The sequence below is a fragment of the Myzus persicae genome, unplaced genomic scaffold, assembly GCF_001856785.1.
Source record: "Myzus persicae strain clone G006 unplaced genomic scaffold, MPER_G0061.0, whole genome shotgun sequence".
NCBI classification, from domain to species: domain Eukaryota; kingdom Metazoa; phylum Arthropoda; class Insecta; order Hemiptera; family Aphididae; genus Myzus; species Myzus persicae.
In genome coordinates this window covers 107,946-129,965 of record NW_019103954.1, presented here as the reverse complement: position 1 = coordinate 129,965, position 22,020 = coordinate 107,946, and the positions used below count along the sequence as shown (strand labels likewise).

General features: G+C 37.2%; 1 protein-coding gene across 2 annotated transcripts in view; it reads left to right on the top strand.

The window, feature by feature from the left end:
- The first annotated feature begins 240 nt into the window (after positions 1-240).
- LOC111036829 (3-phosphoinositide-dependent protein kinase 1) overlaps positions 241-22,020 on the top strand; it is a 31,926-nt gene continuing 10,146 nt past the window's right edge. Inside the window, exon 1 of one of the 2 annotated variants that reach the window (XM_022319047.1) lies at positions 241-348. Coding sequence is in view for 1 of the 2 variants with exons in the window: in XM_022319044.1 (XP_022174736.1) it covers positions 19,829-20,014 (186 nt within the window). In the remaining variant the exon portion in view is untranslated. Of the gene's footprint in view, positions 349-19,398; positions 20,015-22,020 lie in introns of those variants that run through there. The other variant, XM_022319044.1, reaches the window with a different exon arrangement.

Below are 22,020 nucleotides of genomic sequence, written 5' to 3'. Positions count from 1 at the left end.
AAACATGATAGAAAAACAACTATTATTGATAAATAGTTTTAATTTTATGCTTATCTTGGGCATGAATATGCGATCATCGGTTTCTATATATGAGCATACCTAACCAATACACTTCATACTGCTATAATTGCTCATTACACAAGCTGTGTAAAAATATATTATTACTCCTTTGTAAAGCGAACTATGATAATATTGTTGTACAATAATAATAATAATATACTGACTAACAACTATTTTCAGAAAACACTCGAATATCGGCGGAAAAACAAAAAGATATAATAAGTGCCTATAGAATCTGCTCTCAACTCACATGCGACTAAAATCACATATTATGTCTGTACGAATTGCGTAAGTAAATATTTTACAGCAAATGATAATAATAATAATAATAATACATAATATACCATAATTTACAGTATTAAGAATAATAACCATATGTCCAAATATAAAAAAAAAATAGTTTACCTGGCGAAAAGTTGTCTCGGAAACTGTATTATACGTGCATTATTTATAACAATTTAAATTTACTTATTTAAATCATTACAGTCAGTCGATCAAACGGGAGAATAGTTGTGTTTCAAAACTATCACCCAAAAGGATAGATTAATAGTTGGAAAACATGTGCGTGTAATACAGCCATTCGAGGTAGTATTTATATTAAATAGACATAAAGTAGATACCTAACGTGTTTGGACTTTGATTCTATCGTCCGTCCTGTGTACGTCGAGCAATAACATATTGTAAATATAATATATATAGCTACTATCGTCTTATATTATGTACATACATCACACGCATAACATGATATTAATATATATAGTAATTACTTAGCGTTATTTTAGTGGTCGGACACGGTTGTTCTTAGAGTGTAAAATTTAGCGGTCATCGACTGGCGCGCGCGTGTGCATACGTATGCATGTAATCGTCGCCACCCCTCCCCCCCCCCAACCATTCGGTTCGTCGAATAGTTTTTATAAAATAAAAAACGGAATTTTTTACGATGCACTTTTATTATTATGTTTCCACGTGCAGCGCGTAAAATGTGGTGGGCTGGTGCTCTCTCTCTATCTCTGCAGCGTCTCAATTGTTTCGCGCACATTATACAGGTTTTGTGGTAGGCCCGCAATAAAATACAACAACAATAAATAACATTATACACGTGCGTTTAAATATCATTTTAGGTTTAAACAACAATCATCTTCTAATACCTACGCAATCAGAAATCGAAGTACGATTTATCGTGTTCCCAACCACCTCCCACACCTCCCAGCCACTTGGAATATAATATCTTTAGCTAGCGACGTATTGAACTAGTTTTGCCTAGAAGAAAACTCTGTATGTTTTGTTACTTAACCCACCTCAACATTAAATTTTTTCCAAACATATTTAACCTAGAATACAATATATTATTTCTTATAGTTTTTATTGCATATTGCATAATGTATATAATATATATATATCGATAACACTTATTTTACTTGATTAATAACCTAAGTTATGGTTTTTAAGCAAAATTAAAATTGTAATGGCTTTTATAATGTCAAAAACCGGAATGATGGAAGCATTTTTCACAAATAAATTATTTTTTATCGAACCGCAGAAATAATTTTACTACATTAAACCGTGTATACTACTCTCATACAGCGCACCTAGAGGCTATAAACAAGGGTGCAATTTTTGTGTACCAAACTTTTCAGGCCTCGGGGTACAAATTAAAAAAGTGTGCGGCTTCCGTACTCAACGAGTGATGATAAATTTGCACCTCTAGAGATTGAGACAGTGATGTGAGAGACCTCATCGTGTGTGCCGTGGAGATGAGACGACACGGTACACACGTCTGTCGTACCCACTATTATGCGTATACCTATGTACATATCGTGTTCATGTACTTACTTGCGTGCACGATAATATAACCGATGAGACGAGGTCGCTCCAATGCTCCATCGTGGACAACGCGTCTTAGCGCATACACACGGGTACTGCTGTTTTTTTTACGACCGCGTAAAAAACACGCATGCTCTTATATATGTATGTATAATGTATGTATGGTATGTATGTATGTATGTATATTATATACTCTCGACTTTACCGCCCCTGAGAAAAAAAACAAACAGGTATTCCCACGGCCACGCGCATGTATAGTATGTGTTGTACCTACTGCACTGTCGTATACTCACTCGGATAACTATCGTGTGTATAATATAATATATATTATACATTTATAGTTTATACACCAATAATATAATACAATATAATATTATTGTCGTAAATATTTTATTTACGAACAAATCGAATAACGCGTGGTACCGAACCGAAATCCAATCTCTTCCACGAATGTGTGTGTGTGTGTGTGTGTGTGTGTGTGTGTGTGTGTATGTAGCTTATGGCTAGCGTGTTTACTCTTTCGCGAATAACAGGAAAACTCGGCGTTTCGCAGCAGTTGAGGTTATTGGGTTTCGTCGAATATTATGATAATTTCGTATGCGATATTTAAACATACGGTGTGTATAAACAACAACCGTGCGTGGGGAAATCGAATTTGTCAAAATCATAATATATACATATACTTAGTAATTTATTCAAATTTTTATATACCTATATGTTTTTACTCTCCTATTATGTACGCATGCAGTGTATTATAAAACAAATATTTATATACTTACGATTCGCCGAAAACTCGGTCGACGCGTTTCCTAGGAGTGGCCCATCGGGCTTCTAAAAGTTGATATTCGATTTACGAGTAGGAATGTATAATATTATGATTTTCAATTGAGTCCCCGCCAAACGAGAAGTGACGCATCGAATTCCACTAAAAAATGTATCACCAAGAGTTTCGGCAATCAAATCAATCGAGTAAAGCTTACTTGAAAAATATAATATAGCTAGGTAGGTACCACCGGATAGTTAATGCCAATTATTTTTACAGGCACCCCTGGTGTACTACCATAGTTACGCATTTGCGAGGGAAACGTGTTTTGGAGGGAAACTTGGAACCTATATACCAGGGGTGGCCACTAACATTAACTTTGGGAGCCTCAAATTTATAAAGTTAATTCGAAGTGAGCCACATTGTAAAGCAATGTTCATAAAATGAAGATACGTCATTTTAAATCAAATGAAGGAATATTTATTTTTTATGCTACAAGAAACAAACGACGGCAATATAAATCACTATCCTACGATTCGAATGAAATTATATATTTATTAATTTTAGTCTATAAGTTTGATTTAAGAGTTGTGGCCACCTCTGCAGTATATACCATGCAATCTTTTAGATGTTTTGATTTGAAAAATTGAAGTTGGATCTGGGATGTCATCATTGTATGCCGATCATTATTCCAATAATTACTGTCACATATTATACGGACGCACGTTTATTAACTCCATTCGTTGAGGAAATAGATTTCCTGTAATCAAGTTTCCATTTACCTACACAAATAAACGTTTCCAATTCTTTGCGAAAATTCCAAAAATAAGATTTTACCGAAATATCTACATCATACAATTTTCTAGAAAAATATATCATTTCCAAAAATGTATGTTCTGGTTTTTGAAATTTGGGATTGATAGCCTTCCGAAGTTCACTGCAATTATACACCGAATACTTCCAAATTGTTATAAAATAATTTCGTCAGAATAGGTCGTTTGTTTTCGTGAATTTCCAATAATTCAATGGTGAAAACTTTTCCTCGAACCAACATTTTGAGATGTTATACTAATAATAATACAGTGAAACTGAGTGCATCTATATATTATATGACCGAAATCAAATAATTCTCAGAAAATATCTTTTCTAAAAATGTCAGGTGTAGATTACTGTTTGGCTTCGATAGACATCCCAAAATACATAAATTCGTGAACAGGCACGGACCCGGATCATAATTATTTCGTCTGCTGAGTTTTGCTCAAATATAATTTTAACAATTTCTGGTGGTGGACCAATCAATTTAAAAAAAATCTACTTTATAGAGGGTTTCTTTTATACTCACGGTGAATCCAATATCTTTATATTATATTGTATCTGTAGTCTGTATATTATATTATAATATTTATAACGCAATAAAAATATTATAATAAATTAATATTATTATGTGTTGTGTGCGAGTGATGCGCGCGTGCACGTCTACAAGTTGCGCGGCGCCGACGACCGTTTTGTAATAATAACAACAACAATTTGAAATTTTGAATGACTGTGCACGTGGTAAATAATATTATATATATATAGGAAAGGTGTATAAATATAGGTATACCCGCGACGACGAGTGTAGTATTTAACCGCCGCCGCCGCACATAGTATATACTATATAATATCGTCCCAGACGGCGCCCCTTCCCCCCTCGGTGGCGGCACCACCACCGACACCTCCACTCCTTTTGGCTGCTGCTGCTGCTGCTGCTGCTGCTGCACGTGGCGTAGCCGTACGACCGGGGGGGAAAGGTTCAGTGAACTCTATCTGGCGGCGGCGTTCGTTCCGCTCGGTCGTCCCCTCACGTCGTCGTCGGGCGCTGTCAGCCCGCAGCCGCCGCCGCCGCGCCGAGCCGTGTAACGTACGCACGTCGGCGTGTTTGCCGCCAAAACGCGCGAGGTAAGGGTGAAAAGGGCGCGGTCGTACCCGGGTCAGTTTTGTATAATGCCGCCGCCGCAGACACACCCCGGCGGCGGCTCAGTTGGTGAAAAATCAATACGCGCGGCAAAACCGTCCGTGCAATAATACAACACGATACCGTCGTACGTAGGCCTGTGCGTATATATATATATGTGTACAATAATATACCTACGATCGCTCTTCAGACCGGTGAGGGGATGATGACGAGCCGACGCGGAGGATCGTCGCCGAGACGTGTGTAACCGTGACCGAGGTATAGATAGTGCCGCGTCGTCTCACCACGTCTTGTATAATATGTGTGTGTGTGTGTGTGTGTAGTATTATAGGTTTCCCGCTCGAGTTTTATTATTTCTCCTCCCACCGAGCAGGGCACCACGGTTCACCGACGATGACTATCCGACGACGTAAATCCGTTTACTGGTAACAACAACAATAATAAACAACAATTTCAAATACCATCGACACTGTCTATACACGACGAGACGACTATGCCTTAGACATTATATTTTACTCCTCGTAATGATATTATAAAACGTGTTGACTTTTTTAACGAGTTATTTTTAGGTGGAAGGAATTTCGACGATACGTTATATTTGATATGTATAATTATTTTCTCCCCTGATATTGTTTTTGTACTAAATAATACAACGCCGAACGCGTGTATTACCGGCAAGCTCGCAATGTAAACATATCGGTAGTATGCATAATATATTATAGACATTATGCAGTATTTATTCTATAGACAGAACTTAATAGTAGAATAGTTTGAGCGAGCATATTATATTATAACCATTTTAATATTAAATTATAATCGAATAATATAATATATTAATATCATCACCGTTGTACGCACCTATATTGCCACTGCCGCCGCCGTCCGTGTGTTAAAATTATGCAATTATCGACTTCGGAGAATCCAATTATTCGACAATTTAATATTTTAATGTATACGAATGATTAAAATTGTTTTTACTCGTAAACAACCTTGCGCTGCGCACATCGCGTAAATAGTTTCGTCCACGCGGACATTGGGAAACATGGAATTGGTTCCCTGTCCCTCGGGTCAAAATGACTTATTAGTTATCAATTTATCATCAAAAACTGATCGAATTGGTTCTCGTACGTACAAAATAAGTATCTGATGAGTGAGATATCTGATATTCGACTTAAAATGTGGTTGAAATGTTCATCTACTTCAGAACTAACCATACCTACAATTTGTTGGATTTTACAAATCGTTTCAATTAGAACTTAATTTAGAATTGTATTCAACCCACCAAAATATATTTGTATTAATTAACAAATAGATCCAATGCAAAACATAATATCTAAAATAAAGAAGCACACAATTGAAGTAAAAAACCAGCTTAAAAAGAAAAGTGAATAGGTGAAAAAATAAAAAAATTGAATGACTGCCAAATGTTGTGTTTACAATTCGTAAAAAATGTATGTTGTAAATATAATACACCACATCATTTTTGTATAACTATTTATTTTAAATATTTCAACTTAAGTTCATCGGAACCAATTCGTATGTTTTCTGTAGAAAATCTAGGAACAAATTCTTATTTCAGTAATAACTTATATCTACAAACTATCCGGTAATCATTAGTGTCCTCTCGCATTACCTAACTGGCTAACCTAACCCATATAGCTTCCTATAGTATGCGCTTCCATCACTCGAAAAATAATGGAAGCTATAGTAGGTAGGTATAAAGGTATAAAATTATTATTATTTGAAGTCGGTATACCGATGTCGGCTTCCATTACGCTGTTGTTCCCAAAATGCATGAGACCTATATATATCCATAATGTGTCTAAATTTACATAATACTACGTGTAACATATCGACTACTATCGAGTGTGTGAGTGATTTCTGCTGAATTCCGGTCTCGGTCCAGACACACCCCCCGCGCGGGCCACGATAATCTGACTTTATTATTGTTCGCATGTCCGGTCGTCGGTCCATATGTTCCTTACAATAATGTAGTATTGTGTATTATACTACTATATTATTGCTGTATATATTATCCCTCGTTCATATACTATATAATAGCCTGGCTGGTCGTTAGATGCAGTACCCCGCCGCAACAACCACGTCCAAGAAACGCACTTATTTAAAACGATCTTGCAGCATAACCGTTGTAGAATAAATGTGATTCTTCGAAAAATTATTGAGTCGAGTTGAGTTTTGTCCGTTTTCATACTTAGGTACTATTACAATATATATATTATATAATATCGGCGACGAATGGGTGATGTAGGCAGCATTTGAGATGGATGAGCCACGGTGACGAAAACCGTTGACTTATATTTTAGTAACACTTGAACGGGTTAGTGGGTGGAATGAATGGAGAGGTTGTTATTTTATCGGACTTCGTCGGCACATATAGGGTCCCGTTTCGTTATTCACGTCGCGGACGCTCGGAACGCTCGTATTCGCGCACAGCGAGCTAACTCTATAAATCTTAAAATAACAACATAAATCATTGTAGTGCGTGACGTATACCATGTATGCGCAACCTTGATTCGCCTGAAATGTATTTTTAAATACTATTTACGAGCGAAATTCCAGCTGAGTACGAGTTTGACACGTATATGTGATGCACATCACCATTATTATTATTCTGACAAATAAAAAAAACAACAACAAATATTCTCTCACATTTAAAATCGCTGTCTCCGGAGATGAAGTTGGGACATTGGCTTTTCAATATGTTAGCATTAAGAATTAAGATGCCTTTCACTATATACTGATTTTATCTTCCGTATTGACAACTCTACCATCCAAACTTTTAGCGTTTTAGACTGCCGTAAAAATTATTTGTTGTTTTTGTGAATGAACATTATTTATTTATTATTATATTCGGTTCACAAGTTTTTAAATTCGAAATACTATTTAACGATTTAAATGCTTATAGGCTGAAGACCATTACGAAATTATATAAATTTAGAAACTGTATTATTCACAATAACCTCAATAGTTTGACTATTAAAACCCGACTAAAATGTCTTCTCTAAGTGATCGAATTGCACTACATAGCATGAGATATTCCGAAGTGTTTTGACTCGACCTTATCTCCTTTAACGCTGTGCACACAAAATTACAATATAATGTAAATATGCACTTATACTGGGTGGGCTGTGTTTTTTCCCGTTTCTTTCCGTTTATATTTTGCTTTTTTTTACTATTGGGGGAAACTTCCACCAATGCCCGTCCCGTATATAGTCGCCGCATGTTGACCAAGGACGCCGATATATTACCATTATATTTAATAGTTTTGTTTGCGAGACGCGCTGCTGTAGTGTTTACATTACGCTTTTAACGAGGAAAACGTTAAAAGTTTTCACGCTTATGAATTTTTTTCGCTTTTCAGAAATCGGTTTCTGAGAAGACGTTATAACTTTTTTTATTTTCTGTCAGATTACGTCAGTGTACGCCAGAATAGTGTTTCGGAGTAACCGCCGTCCAAGTGGCAGTGATGTATACTGAGAATCGCAAACTATTTTGAAGTGGATAATAAAAATAATTTTACCCGAAAAAAACATAATTTACTACAATTTTAGACTTTTCCGTATTGCGAATGACTCACGCTCTGCAGCTCACGGTAGCTCACTAACGAGAACCATCAAGTGTAAATTATTATTCATCGTTAATTTAATTTTGTAGTTATTACTTATATGGACTAATAATATGAATGTTGGAGTCATGTATTTCCTATAGGCTACAATATTCCGTGTCTATACTGCGTGGGTTTTAGGTTTTAGCTTGGTTATAATAAGTAATAAACTAATAACATAGTACAAATGTATTAACCTTAGAAATATTAATATATTATATGGGTAATACAATATGCCAATATATCCTTAAAAATAGAGGCTGATGTTATACAGTCTGAGCTCAAAATAATTTTTCGATGCATCTAATTATCATTGAATTCAAAATAATAAAATTAAGATTTAAAACATCGATTGCACTAAATTACAGTTGAAATTATACATATTATTCGAAACATAGCTAGGCACAGCATAACGATTTTTCGGGCTTTCAGCTTCGTGTTATTACTATCGTGTAATACAATTATACAAATAACAAATAATATTGCACTGCGTATAATAAAATATATTATAAGTTATAACCTCTACTCGCGCGGTTATACTGTCGAAATGGATAACGTAATGATACTTCTTAAAAATTCCTCAAATACCGTAACTTGTATAAGTGCAGGCGCCAGGCGGTGCAACGGTGGGCCATTGCCATTTGGCTATAGATTATGTGCGTCTGATGGGCCATATATTTATATCAGGTTCTCTCATTTTACTATACAATACATTTTTTTTTTTTAAATCTATGAGTATAAAAAACGTTTCTGTATTTGTCTTCCATGGACTCAAAAACCGTTATTAATAAATGTCATATCAATAGATTTCGTGAGACTTGAATATTGTTTATAGTTTAATTTTTCGACGTATAGGTTATTATAGGGCGGCTCACAGTTTCACACACGAATATAAAGTTTTGGCTCACGAAATTCGAATATTTTTTTGCTTATTAAAATTGTTGCCATGACTACAGATTATATTATAACTATTAAAATGATTAATTAATAGAAAAATTCCAAAATTCCATATAAAATCCGTACAAACCAGTAGCACGCTACTCGATATTTTTCCTCTACAAGGAATATTTATAAATCATAAATATATTTTTGTTTATAAGTAACCATGACAACGAAAACCTTACAAAATTTGGCCACGCAGTCAGAAAAAAGTGTTGTATCCAGCCTAAAAACATATTTAAGTTAAAAATATTTTTAAATATATTAAAATGAAAATCAAATACTTATGAACATAGTTACAATAATTCCTTTTATGATTCGCGTTCTTAATTTTGGACATACGTTTTATATAAACCCATAAAGACAAATATCAATCTTAACCATGTTTTTGGATGTACATTGACTTTTAAGCATTCGTTGAATCTGTATTATTAGCCATAATACGCGTGAGTGATATTTACAGAACGGTTTAATATTGAAAAAAACATGATTTGGAGAAGCTACTGACGACACTTTTTGTGTTTTAGATATAAATATGGTTTTGTGGTTTAGATAAATATTTCATGAGGGTTTTTGATAAGTCATTTAAAAAGACTATTAATAACGGTTTTTTTAATATTTTTAAGAATTCTATACTGTATTCAAAATTAGATCCGTACCGGGCGGAAACGTTCAAATGACGTCAACCGCTTCGGCCGAAGCTTCAGTACGAAGCCACGCCCTGCGTACAAGTTGGCCGCCCGGTACTGCAGATCTAATTTTGAATGGAGTATACAATTGTTTTCATTTGGGAGTCGGCGGGTAAGGGTTACTTAATGACGTAAAGTGGTGCTGGTAAGAGGTTTTTTTGGGGGGTTATTTGAATGATGTTTGTGGGCAGACGTTATTTTTGAGTTAAACGTGATATCGCATGATTTGTTTTCATTTATTTTTATTTTCTATTTTTGGTACCACGAATTACGATTGTATATCGAGTAAGTTTGATTGAAGATTATTTTAATATGTAGATTGTTATGAACGAAGAGAATAGCTATATTCAGTAACTGGAGCAGTGTGGAGGGAGGAAGTCTTCTTTCACTCCGATATACTATAGCGTTTATAAAAAGACTGAAAAATATGATGGTGATAAGTTGAAAAATAAAGCTTATTCAATATAACACTTTTATTATTGGTAAAGACTCATACAGGACTTAATACTATTGCAACGACCTCAGTGGCGGTGAAATGATTTTGTCATTGGAGGGATATGGCTGATTTCTTAACATGCATTATTTGATTATTAAAAAATATAATTTATGGTTATCAGATCTTAAACATTGAAAAAAAGGAAATGGGGCTCTGTCCCTCACGTTATCCCTAGTTTGACCGACAGTGGACGACTTGTATGTCAGTTAGTTTCATAGATAATAAAGGTATGGATAGGACATAACGGTCTTATCAGCGGTAATCAAGTGATCCAATTGAGACCAAATAAGTATATACCTATATGGATGGCCTCAATTGCCTTCCACTCCAGGACTGCGGCCTCAACTATATATCTATATCTTTATTATCTATGGTTAATATTTGAATGTTCAGGGTAAATCGAATTTGATAACATATCGGAACAGTATAATATTTGATAACTAGTTTACTCTTTCATCACATTTGAATACAACACATGGTGAATATTGTATTTTATATAATATATTATCTATGATACGTTTTCAAAAGTTTTGTTTTCATACTTACAGCCGTGGAGCTGGGTTTCTATATTTTTCGGGACACCACAGTACCACGCACATATTTATTTTGATTTTTGAATGAGCAAAATTTTTTTTGATGAATTTTGATGAATGTCATTAAGGAGATATATTGTTTAAAATTACTGGACATGCATTTAGTCCCTCAGAAGAATTTCATGGTATTAAAATAATAGAAAGTATGAAGGAAATAAAAAGAACACTAGGATGGGCAGGATGACCTCATAAATTAAATTCAGAGTAACCTTTAATAGTGAAGAAAAAGAGCAGTAAACAAACCTTCGAGTCGAAATAATAAAATAAATATATAACACCGAATGGAAATAAATCTGTTACAGACTTATAATTGGGAGGCTTAGTTTGAATAAGGGAGCTATACGCCTATGCATCACACCCTATTCGTACTTTTATTTCTATCTGGAAAGGGCCCCAAACGTCTAATTTTCAATGTCTAATTGTATTACTGAATATATTATGATGTATATTATATTATAATAGTTTTTAACCGAATACGACCTTGCAAATTTCCAGACAATAAAAACGTTTCGTGTGAAATTTAAATTAGATCCTGTCTCAGTCATCTGCTATGGTGGTGGTGCATTAGTGTCGGTGGTCGTTAAAAACTACTTAATTTTCCGAAAATGTTCATCGCAGAGAAATTCCCGAATGCGTAATTTTAATTTAGTTGCAATTTGCAATTCTTAAGAAGCATCCACCAAATTCTGTCGACCAGTCGTAAATAATATTATGATGAATGTTTTTCCAGAGTTGTTTTCTCAGTCACGTACGTTCAGTTAATCAGTTACCACAATAACCATTTCGATATAATACGTATTATGTGCTGCACAATCTGTATACTTAAATTATAATATTTAAAATACCGATAATCGGCTTATTAGTAATACTAAAATATTATTGATAACTCTGAAAATTACTTGTGACCTTTTAAGAGTTGGCGGGGTTAGCGGGTGATAATTACGTACTGACGTGTATGGGTGGATGGGAAGTGATTGTCACCAAAAACGATACATAAACAACAAACGACCATAGTCTGTATTTTCGTTTTGGCTAGACGTAGTCTATTTATTATAAATTAAAATGATTTGCGTGCGGCCGATTGATTTCGGTTTCGCGTAAAAATTATCTTAGACATTGAATCGTGTAACATATAATGTATTAACTTAGGTAAACGTGTGTTGTACAATCATTTTACATTTTACAATATATTATTATACATTATTGTTATTACTCAGGTAGTCGGGTGTTATTTCGTTTCCTAGTTTGTATAATAAGCTATTAATATACTGTCGTCATTCTGAGTTTAATATTATAATACCACATATTATACACGTCATGTAGGTATATAATAGGTACTATAATGGTACTTACAAGTTAAAATATGTATATATATAGATATATTATATTATATATGTATAATATTATATTGTTATACTCGCGTCGTTAAAAAAACGTTCCAGACGTTGGGGTCGCACAGAATTAATATAAATTACTATATGCACGGCGTACGCGTACCTAAATACTTGTACGAAAATTACTCCAATTTGCCCTCCCCTCCTCTTCGGACCCCTCCCACCCCGTGACCGCCCACAAGACGTCTAGCGCGAGTGAGCAAGCGGGCGGGCGGGGCCCACACAACATAATTGGTGGCGTATATTATAAATGTTTTATATGGCGTATTGTACGATGATAGTTTTTTTTATCGTCGCGGTCGGTTCATTGAGTAATCGTAAAGTATATCAATGACGAGTACGTTTTTTAAGTGTGCCACGGCGTGTTTTCCTCGTGTTTAGCATTCCAGTAGTCCTGGTCGTCGAGCCAGTGTATGTGTGTGTTATATTATATGAATTCTATAAATTATATTATGCATTGTTGTAATGGTGAGTGTGTTGCGAGAAATAAGTTTTATCAATAAAACGGATTTGTTGAGTGCATATTAGAATACAATATATTATAATATACGCATTAACGTACATTGTACATTATTTTATTATTGTTATTATTATGATAATAGTCTATAGTCTAAACAGATATCAACGAAATAAATTTATGACTGGATAACGATATTCTCATGTCAGACACGATGTCACATGACCCCGAATCTTGTTGACTTTACACTAATTCAACAGTAATATTATTGGAAAACATGTTAATTTATTTTCCAAAGAAATATATTAACGTAGTACACGTTGGTCAGCAAATATCAGAGAAGGAAAAAAGTGGAACTTGTTTTAAATATTATACATAATTGTACTCTCGTTGTTGTATAAGAACTCTGTGATTTATGACAAAAACTTATGCTAATTTCTAATCAAAAGAACTGTAATTGTGCAAATTATTGTAACCTATCCATATGAGCTGAAAATGAAATAATGGAAGTATATCCTACATTCCTACTCTAATAACTAATATTATTATATTAACAATATATATCATAGTTGACATAGTATATATACAATGTCTCCATCATTATTTACGGGAAAGTCTGGTGAATATGAAAACATAGAAAAAATATCTGTTCTTCTATAAATGGCATTACCTGCTTAAACATTTAAAAAAACAATTATAAATACAAATAAATTGGAATATTATTAAATTGAATGTATTTTGAAACTATGTCCTTCACTTGAACAATATTTGACACTTATTATATTTATTTTGTTCTTAAAATATGTATCAATTGGCTTCTATATATTGTCCAGTTTTTATTAGGTATAATTATATAATAATTTGCAATCGCCGATTATACAATTTTTATTTTGTACAAAAGGTTATAAAAATATAATACTAAAAAGATTGCAGTAATTTTTTATTTCTGTGAGTGTGTTAAGTCACAGAACATTCCCATAAAAATGTCACTGCTCATTATATGTACTATATTATAATCCCATAGTATATCATATTATCATGTAGTATATTATAATATACCATATTTACTTCATGTGCAGTCTTTAATTTCTTCTATATCTTTCTGCCGATCACCGATCACTGATCACCTGATCACGACCTGGTCATAATCGTAATTTCACAAAGGTTGTGTGTACTCGAAGTAAATTTGTCTGTCCCGAAACGACAAGCGAGAAATGAGTGTATAAAAACTTTTAAGTTTTGAACGTCTGCAATTGTCGTTAAACAAGTGTTTGGGGTCGTTGACACTACATGCTACTGCTGCATACTTGTGTATGAAATTCTTAACGCGACTGGTTAAAAAAAATACAAAATCCAAACTGCATGTCGGTAGTCTTTTTATTTTGTCTAATCTAGAAATAGAACGGTTTTCGACCATATGCGTCGCAACGTTATAATATAATTATATGACTTTTCGTCTTCTACCCGTCACCGCACACAATCGCGGCGTCATTGTTGTTCAACTTTTAGAAAGTCGTCGAGTACGCTCTAATTAATTGATAATATATATTTTTAACTTGCGTATCATATAATGTGTATGCAGCATACATATTTCGTTTCTTCTGGAAATAAAATAATATCAATATTGAATGTATTCATAAGTCATAACACTACATGTATGTCCTATATCCGACATTTTTGAAAAAAAAGTATCGTAGATGACAGGGTGATTTCCTTACCTACCAACTAGGCCATAGTGTATTATACATTTTAATATATTAACAATGAGTCAATGACGTTTGTCGAACGCTTCGAGTCCTCGCGCAGCTATTATTCGTAAAATTGGTTATAGTGAAATCAGTGCCGGCGTATAATATACTATAATATTTCTTATATTATACAAATTGGGGCCATATGGTCCACATCTCTGCACCCCGAAACTTCAAGTTTGTCAAATAGATCTGTTCACACGGTAAAACGTAATCAATTAAATGCGCGCGCGCGCGCGCGTGTGTGTGTGTGTGTGTGTGTGTGTGTGTACTACTGTGGTACGTATTAGTTATTTTATTATTTTTGTTTAAATTTTCCAATTTAGTAATTATAGGTAAACCATAAACCTTAACTTTTTTTTTGTGTACTTTATACAATTTTTTTTATTGATTTAATGTTTTATGTTTTTTATGTTTTTATTTATAGCATCTATATTATAATGTATAATATAAGAAATAATATTTTAAAAATGGCTTGATGGGTTACTGTAGGAAAATTATTTACTTTTTTTTTGTCATTTTTAATAAACGCATTTGTATTTTTTGTTATAATATGGCAATGGCATAAAACTAACTACAACGACCGTTAGTCGTATAATTTTAGTCGTCGAATATACATGCATTCTGCATAGGTAATCTCTATATAGTATACGAACGAGTATAATTAACACATTTACGAAATAGGCGATTGACGATGTGATTTTTGTTGCTCGGGCAAATGAAATATCAACCAACAACACGCTTGCCGATTTATCGAAAATCGTTTCTGTATAATATTTTAGACGATGACGATAGTAATATTGTGTGAAATTATTTATCAAGTATAGTTTATTATAAACAGCTGTATAAATAGGCGGTGTGGACGTGTTCACGTGAGGTAAGAACCATCCGAAAAGTAAAACCATATATTATTAGGTAGGTATTTGGTATTTAGGTATATTAAATTAATGTATTAACATGGCTTTTGTATGAATGCGTACAGCATGGGTCCGTAAATATTAATCATCGACTCGTGCCAATGAACTCACTCGAAAAAATATTATGTATATAAATAATTTATGTACCTATGTTGAGCCCGATTGTTTAAAATGTTTTGAGAATCGGTGTTGGAGTGAAGGTAAAAGAATTGACGATTTTTCAGTACTTCGATTTTAGGTTTGGTCATTGCGATATTTATAGAGGCTGTTTCTTTGCTAATTATTTTTTTTTTCCAAACTGCAACCATGGCTGCAGCCAACTGTGGCAATACCACAGCCCAGCGGACTGGGGAAAAACAAAAAACAGAATACTTACATATTTATACAGTGGCATGTAACACACTGCCGCGTGCAGTTGTATTCGACGACCTGTGCCCCCGTTTCTGGAAAACCCCACGTGGCCAGCTTAGACGGTACGAGAAATTACCGCGTCGACGACCATTTATCATTAGATCCGCGTGAACAGGGTGCGCGCCCTCTTTTTTCACTCTTTCCCTCGGCCCAATGTATATAACACGTTATTATATTCGTGTATAGAGAGACGTTAAACCCCTCGGAGTAAGAGTGCAACGACCCTAGGAAGGTTCCGCCACCCCTCCCCGACTATATATACGATGCGTACCATATTACAAATCAGTCGGGCCGCCGCGTGTGCCCTTTCGGGACGACGACGACGAGAATGCTGTGCGCGCGTTTTCATTCACTCGCGATCGCCGCACATTCTTGTCCGTTCGCGCCGCTGTTTGCACAGAGAAACAAGACGACAAGAGAGAGAGAGAGAGAGAGAGAGATAGAGAGAGATACAGTTATAGAAAGGAATGAGTTGAGAGAGAGAGAGAGAGAGAGAGAAAGAGAGAGAGACAGAGAGACAGACAGAGAGAAAGAGACAGACAGACAGACAGACAGACACCGAACGAGAGAGTGTGTGGTGGTTTCGCATTCCTCAGTGTTATAAGAGCGAAAATTCTTCATAGAAAGTCGGACACCGCCGCCGCCGTACGCAAAACAATGGACGAGAGTCTGCGGCCGCGACGTTTTTGCATCACGAATGTGTGCGAGGCGGACCGTCTGGGCCGGTGTGCCGTGCGTGCAGACTGCAGACTTCACACACACACACACACACACACACACACACACACACAGACACACACACTCTCACACCACCCCGCGACAGTGGCATGATCGTAATAATACCTATATAATGCGTTTTTTGTTTTTAAGTATATATATATATATATATATTTATAGATGATATATATATTATATATACACAGTATACGTGATACGTCGTGTATGTATACGCGCGTTATGTGATGTGTACAGGCGCCGCCGTCGCCGCCGAGGTCAACAGCCTATAGCTCTGTGAGTCACACGCCGCAATAGCACACCGCCGTCGCGTTGCCAGTGACTCAGACACGTGGTGCGGGAGTCTCGTGCTGGAAAACCGCCCCGGACGGTAGAATTTCGAAAACGAAATCACCGGGTAGTCGATAATACTTAACGAATTTGTCAATATATCGAGGTGTGAACGAAACAATTTACGATTTCAGCAGTACGATATTTAGGCGAATTAATTAAAAAAACGTTTACATGGCTTCGGTAGTTTAGTGGCTTTCGTACTGTCGTGGGCTTGGTGATGGTTAGGGCTGAACGGCCGATATTTATTGTGTTAATGTATTACAACATAGGTATATACTGTGTTGTTATAGTATCTGTACTACGGTATCCGCGTGTTTTGTTTAAAATGGACGGTTTGACGAGGAAACCTTAGGAGATCGCTGTTGTTATGCTTCCTCCACACTCTCGCGAGCTCGCCTCGTGCCGCGTGTCCTTTGACTCGTGACCAAAATACCGACACCGAACGGAGCGCGTACGAGGCGAGGCGAGGCGAGACAAGACGACACGAGTGAACCGACTACACTCTCGTGCTCGCGCTGCCTCGCTTCGCCTCGGCGAGAGTGTGGAGCTAGCATTATACACGATTGGAGTGTGATATCGTACACACCCCATGCGGCGGTCGGTTCTTTCGGTTTTAGAAACCATGTGTGCCACATTATTCATATCCTTGTCGAGAATATTGAATTCGCGGAAAATCTCACCGGGCGGTGGCTGCAAAATCGCCAAAACGTTTGTGTCAAAAATCAACAAGTCACGGAGGTGGTGGTGGTGGCGGCAACTGACGACCTTCGGCAGCGCGTGTGTCCGTGAATCATATTGTTACAACTCTCCGACGAATATAATAATAATAATACTCCTCCATGCTGTTTACAAACTCGCCTGGGTACACACGATAATTAGTAGTAGTGGCCAATGTGTTTTTGTTTACAACGAATCTGGTTTGGCAAACAGACTCTACGTACAAATAATATTGCAGTACAAACTGTGTATTATAAAATGTAATAATAGTATTCTTCGAACAGTCCATCACCGCCTATACAATGATTTTGATTTCTAAGTGTATAGCTGTCCGCTGAATTACATGTTTAAATACAATACCTCCCCATTACCTAATTTACATACAGTATTACATTGAATACATTATCGTAATAAAATATTGATAATGATTATACAAGTATAGTATAAGTGATTGGTATTTAATGTATAATATTATACTATTTTTTTTATTTATTTAAAGGAAGGCTTCAATAACATCATTGGTTATTACTTATTAGCCTACAGTTGTGCAACATAGCTATATATTTATATTTCCACGTTTCAGAGTTCTCTAAAAAAAAACCATTTTGTTTGATGTTTGTATTCTATGACCTATGACTACTTTCACAATATTGCAATATTTTACGACCTTCTTGAATGTTCAATGTAATCACTAATGTCCATTCATTTAAAATATCATTCATTTCGATCAGAAATATTTGAAGAACCGGGTTTTTATCGTGTTATCTGTAATATTTTAGGTAGGTATTAAAATTGATAGCATCCAATACTTACTATAGCCCATAGGTACGTCTCTTATACCTGCTTATTATCGATAGGCGATAAGTTTATTTTATCAATGGCAATAACTAATAAGTAATAATAACTAATAGCCAAAATGTTTCACACAGTATTATTATAATTTATCAATATTATTAAGTGTATCATCACATACGGGTATCACATTTCCGTCTTCCGGCATAATATAGTAAATTGTCTAAAAATGCTTCGGAACAATGTCAGGTGGGTTTTGGACAACGTTATAATATATAATATATGTTGGATGAAAGGCACGTGAAGGAAAGATGAGAAGGAAAATGTATAAATAAATAATCATGATCTGAAAAAGAAAAAATTCGTCCGACATTCATAAATTCCACTCGACAGGTCATCGGTGGTGCGGTAGTGGTGCACGCATGGAGTTGTTTTTTAAACATATTTTCCATTCATAAACCGTGTCGGTTTATCTTTATCCCACCTTTGACCACTGCTAAACGGGAGAATAAAAATAATTTCGGTCTTCCCTGCACGACGTTGTATTAATCCCGAACGTTCTGGGGACTGGGCAATTTCCGCTTCGTTTCCGGTTACCGGAGAGCAAGACGGACGACGCAAAACCGAGAAATACCGAGAAGAGAAAAATAAACGTAAAAAACGAAATGAAACAAAACAGCAAATAGAAACCGTACGGATAGAACGGAATGCGCGTCGTACAAAAGAGAATAACCGTTTTGGCGGGTACTTTGAACGGAGGATCCACAGTATTCCACACGGTCGGCGCGCGGCGGCAAACGCGATCCGCGCGTTGCCGCGTGTGTACAAGCGTATAACGCGGCCAGGTCCGTACGCGCCGCCGCAGCGGTGGGGGACTTTTGCCCCTCCCCCACCGTCCCCCCCAAGATAGCCTTCGACGACGACGCCGCCGAGAGTGCGTTGAGCTCGATCAGAGGCGACCACCGGCAGACGGCAGTCTACTACAGTCAGTATTCGAATACCAGCGTTCGCGAGCGTTCGAATTTAGTGAAATTTCGTGTCTAGACAAATTTATTATTTACAAACATCGGAACTATTTAATATCATTTTAAACTCAAGTTCGGAAGCGGTGAGTATTGCGTACATCATCCCAGTGTATAACGTTCGGTTATTTATTTTGTGATTTTCAATACATCCTAAGTTTAATATTCTATTTTAATCAATTCGTGTATTATACACCGATATCAATAAAGGATAAAAAAAAAAAAACTTAAATACCGACTTAACGACACCGCATTTAAATAAAGTCAGCACCCGAAATAATTACGTCGTCACGCCATGGTGAGACGCCGTCAACGCTGACTTCGTTTCGCCGCTCTCCTTCCGTATCGTTTACCGCGTAATGGATACCAAGACGTCCGCCTATCATCTAACCCATCACCACCATCACTTACACCAGCAGACGAAGAAACAGACTTCAGCCGCATCAGTCATCGTCCGGTCTCGCCCAGTGCAGTTCGCACAAACGTTGGCCAGGGTGTTTCGTATTGGCCGCAAGGAAAAGATATCGAAAAAAGCCGCCAACAAGGTACGCGGGCATGATGCCCAGATATATTTTAAAAAAGTAGCTCTATTACCGCTTCCGGGGCTCGCACGTGTGACCACTTACAGCGTGGGTGAATTTTCTCGCGCCCCGCATGAGTTTCCATATTTTTTCCTCCCTGTTTTGCCGCCCTCTGTAATTCGGCGTCCAGAACGTGCGGCACCCTTGACGACGGTCTGAGAAGGCGCTTGCGCGTGGCGCCCGCGCTTTCGCCGCCACTCTGTCGTCCGTAATCCTTCGCGCTTTTCGTTACGTCACACCGTGGTGTATGACGTATGTAAACATTATCGAATGCCGTCTAGCCGGTGGGTTCACCCTCAGGATCGCAAGAATTCGTCCGGGTCATCTCGATATGGATTATTTATTTATAATATCCAAACTCATTTCGGTCGGACTTAATAAGACTGAGTGAAAAAAATGCATGAAACCTCTGTCGAATCGTTTGTTCCAGAGGGATGCGGTTTGACCTACTGGCCCTCTTACGAGTTCCCCGCCTCTGCGTGCATTCCGTCGCACGGTCGTGCGGGCGGGCGGGCGGTTTATCGATTCTGAAAAATTCGCGTCTGTGTACACTTGTACTAACGCCTCGTGTGACGGATACGAAAACCCATGCTCCAACGGGGGATCCGACACTGCGTGTGTCTCGTGCAACAACGTGCGAGGAATGCGCGTTGTGTAATATTCTAATAATAATAATAAATAACGATCGGCGCGCGTGGATGCGTGTGTACCGCCGTCCCTACCACCGTGGACAATGACCCACATACCGAAAGAACGAGAAATGCGATCGCCGCTGTTTTTTTTCACTTTGCCGATATTACATATGAGCATGTGTCTAATACCTGCGCCGGGCCCTGGGTTTTCCGTCGCCCTCCGATAAGGTCGTCGCGTGTCTTGTCCACCTTCGGAGGGTGTCTGTGCGTTTTTTCCTTCAGATTATTTTTATTTTCCTCGTGATAACATAGATATAATAAATACAAAGACCGCGAATAATAGGTAATAATAATAATAATGATGCCATTATCATTACGAAATAACGGCGGAGCCGTCTGACGGCCCGTCGTGCCTCCTCCGGCGGAACGATTTCGCAGAAAAAATGGGTCGTGTTGTGTCTACGACCGAGAGAGATATTATTAGATATTATTATTATTATTTCGTACAACAAACGGAGAGAGGTTTTGCGTTATGCGCTGCGAATCATCGTTTCATGACACTCGTGGGGGAGGGGATGAGCGTCTGGCGCGAGGGGGGAATCGTCTGGTTCCATAACGGGGGGTGTGGGGGGGTGTCTTCGAGTGTCCGACGCGCGCGGGGATCTCCGTTCGCGACCAGCAATTTATTGTTGTTGTTGTTGTCGGCGTCGTCGTGTACCATAGCAGCCGCAGACGGTTTAACCAGGTGCAGGCGGCCGGCCCGGTGCGCGTATGTCGTGCCGCCCTGTCTCGATCGCTAAGCGGTAAGCGGCGGCGTCGGCGGACGACAACAATAGGGGCCGCGTACGTTTTTCTTCTCAGCAGTCTGCAGATCCCTGGGCCAGGTGTGAGAGCGAGACGACGACGGTGACTACCCAGACAACGTGCTACACCTGCTTTCACCGGGCGGCGGCGTATTGCACGCTTTCACTACCGTTTCGCCGAGAAGAAATAACTCGACGTGTTTACACGCAATTGACGCTTTTGCGAACGATATTAATATTATATTGTTGTTATTACGTCGTTGTCGCCGCCGTTGATAAAAATAATAACAAGCTATTTTCGGTGGGAAAAACCGGTGTTCAATGAGTTGGACTCACAAACATGCGCGTGCACGCACGGTCGACGGCGGCCGTGGTTGTGTATATTACCGCGTAAATATATATTATTATTATTATTATTATTACAAAAGAAAGAGAGGGAAAAAAAACGCGGGTTGTGTGTGTGTACTACTACTATACTATTATTGAGTACAACTACTATACACAACTGCACAAGGAACCCGCGCGCGCGCGCGTC